Consider the following 3,054-nt stretch of genomic DNA (forward strand, 5'->3'; position numbering starts at 1 on the left):
GCTGAACGTCAAGATGGCGCTGGACATTGAAATCGCTGCCTACAGGTTGGCTACGTTACAAACAATGCAGCAATAATCATTTTGAACTAATCTGAATATAAGTGTTAGTCTTTACATTGTGCAACAATGTACATTGACTCATCCCATTCTTATTTTAAATGTTTTTATGATGAAAATAAGGGTTATTACTGCATTTTGCATTTTGGTTTCAGACATATTTTTGAAGTACAGTGGATACGTGACATGCAAAATTCCACTCTCTTGGTTGATAGAAACCTTTTCATAATCCACTGAATGAGGTCATCAAGGCAGGGAATTTAAAAAACAACTTAAGTTTAGTTGTTAAAAGTTTGAATTGCAAGCTTCAATTGCCAATTTTAAACTTCTGAGACAAGAATTTCAAGTACCCAAGTTTTTAGTTCATATTATTTGGTCTTGGAAAACACAAAAAATTAGGTACTTTCATACGTTTCTAAAGATAAATTAAAATAAAACACGTTTCACTTCAACCCAAAAATTAACAGTATTTTAGAAGTGAAAAAGTGGCCTAGGTAAAAAACATAGCGTATAACTACAGTATCTCCAGTCATATACTGACAGCTACTGTCTGTATGTGAACAGTAAAGTCTAAAAGACAAAAATGTGGAAAAAAGTAGCATTGTTCAACATGAAAAATGTGGTTTGAATGCTTTAACATAAAGGAATCAGTCTTTTGACCACACTAGGGAAGTGATATGATATGAAACTGTACAGTAATCTAACTCAGCAACAGTGTCAACGTTTGGAACAAATATACCGAAACATACAATAGAAGTGCTGCCACTGATATTCTACTGACATTAGATCCTTCAGCAGACACACTGACATTATACTGACATCATGTTTTGTCCCACTTTTCTGTTTGTACAGGAAGCTGCTGGAAGGTGAGGAGTGCCGCATCAGCTCCGTTGGCGGAGCCATGGTCCAGTCTGGCTACCCCGGCTTCTCCTACATGTCAGCCCGCACCTACACCCTCGGGGCTTACAGGAAGTCTGGCGCCAAGCCTGAGGAGGAGGAAAAGGAGGCAGAAGAAGAGGACAAAGAGGAAGAGGAGGAGGGTGAAGAGGGAGAGGAGGGAGATGACCAGGAGGAGGGTGAAGAAGAGGAGGAGGAAGAGGAAGAAGAGGACAAGCCAAAGGAGGAGGAGAAGGAAGAAAAGGAGAAGAAGAAGGAGAGCTCCACCGGCAAGAACAGCAAGAGCTAAACTGCTTGTGTCATCATCTCCACTGTCATCAGTAACACATTCCACAGCCCACCAAACACACTGGAGACTGCACACTCCAGATGCCTCACAACATCTGTGTTTCTGTCCCTGTTCTGTAACTCAGATGTGATTAGTACAAACTTCATTAGCTGGAAAATGCACTTTAGAAGGGAATAGGTATATTACAATGGCAGAAGAGTTCAAATCATTTACAGTACATAGTCTGCAGAGGTCACCATGATTTTACATCACATAACATCACAGACATGCAGAAGGCCAGCATGATGCCACACAGCTCCATACATTTGAAGCAGGAAGATTTTTCCTCATGTGAGTAACAGCAAATGTGCCATTAATGATTAATATTCACACTAAGAGCAATCAATACACTGAAAGTAACAACTTTGTCAGCACACATTTAAGATAAATGCACAGATTTTGAAGCATGAGAAACAGACAGTCCAACTTTTACGGTGCTATTTGATTTTTACATTTAAAAGTTGGGGAGATGTGTAAGAAAGGATTTTCTCGCAGAATGACACTTTACCAGCTCATTCTTGAATGTTGGCTTGTTGCACAGGGAAGTTTAAAAGAGTAAAAAGCCTCTATTTTAAAGTTAGACCCCGTATGTCACACTGCAGGTGAATGCTTTTCTACCACTCCTTTCCATTACTTTTCACTTAGTTTTGCATTTCATCCTACCACAACAAAATCAAATGTACCACCAAACATCGGAACCCTTTTCTGTTCTCTCTTAGTCGCTGTAGTGTCACATCCCGGAATAATGGCAACATGGAGTTCAGGGAAACTGTAGATATGTTTGGATGGGTGGGTGGAATTCCACCACCTGCAACTGGTAGGTGCTGCAGATTCTGCTGGGGTCATGGTTATATAGTACATAGTCACATGTAAGGGCTATTTCTACCATGCCATAACCCTTTGCCGTGACCTGCTTGTGTCACTGTTCACCATTTCACCCCTCTGCTTTTCTTGTTGACACATGAATCAACCAATGGGCATGAATGCATGGCCTGAATCTTGAAGCTTGAATATCTGATGGATGGGATAGATTTTTTTTTTTTTGCTTGTTGTGTGTTCAATTAAAAAAACCCTGCCTTAACCATGAGTGAAAGTTAAAATAAGACATGTTTTCACCTGCATCTCACTTATTGCTGGGGAGGCTGAGGAGCACTGACACTTTCCAGACCCTTCTGCTATACAACTGTGACTGTATGTGCTGCTTGTGCAGTGATATTCCTCTCAAAGCCAAATAAACACATTTATTAACCAATTATTCGCTACATCTCTGTGTTTTTAATGCCACGAAAGATTCTTTCACTGCCATGTAGATTTAATAAAATATGAGAATTATATGTCAATTCAAGTCAGTTTGTTTATAAGCACATTTAAACACAACAAAAGTTGACCCAAAGTGCTGTACAGCAATTAAATAAATAATGAAGAAAAAGGTAAATAACTAAGATACAAGACTTTACACACACTTAAAAGGAGATTTTACCCAACAAAAGTTAAAACTGACCATGGACTCAGATACATAATGATTTCTTTGAATATACTGTTATCTGATGAGCTGGCGTAAAGTGTAGAGGTGTGGACTTTGTATATAAATTGAATAATTATGAAAGATAAACACATGTACGGGTGGAATCTGTCTGTGCTGGACAGATAAAGCTGATAGTAACAAATTATTTAGTTGAAACAGTTGCTGAATGTGATGAAATATGATGTTAGTTATACAGAAGGTGCCTGACTTGAGTTCCCGGGAACAGAAAGTTAACTCACGGTTTATT

General features: G+C 38.9%; 1 protein-coding gene across 1 annotated transcript in view; it reads left to right on the forward strand.

The window, feature by feature from the left end:
- neff1 (neuronal intermediate filament family member 1) overlaps positions 1-2,531 on the forward strand; it is a 5,906-nt gene extending 3,375 nt beyond the window's left edge. The window contains exons 3-4 of the mRNA XM_020590709.1: positions 1-45; positions 910-2,531. The exon at positions 1-45 is cut by the window's left edge and continues 77 nt beyond it. Coding sequence (XP_020446365.1) covers positions 1-45; positions 910-1,243 — 379 coding nt within the window. The 3' untranslated portion in view covers positions 1,244-2,531. The remainder of the gene's footprint in view (positions 46-909) is intronic.
- Positions 2,532-3,054: the final 523 nt, after the last annotated feature.

Source organism: Monopterus albus, unplaced genomic scaffold (assembly GCF_001952655.1).
Source record: "Monopterus albus unplaced genomic scaffold, M_albus_1.0 scaffold12.1, whole genome shotgun sequence".
In the NCBI taxonomy this organism is placed as follows: domain Eukaryota; kingdom Metazoa; phylum Chordata; class Actinopteri; order Synbranchiformes; family Synbranchidae; genus Monopterus; species Monopterus albus.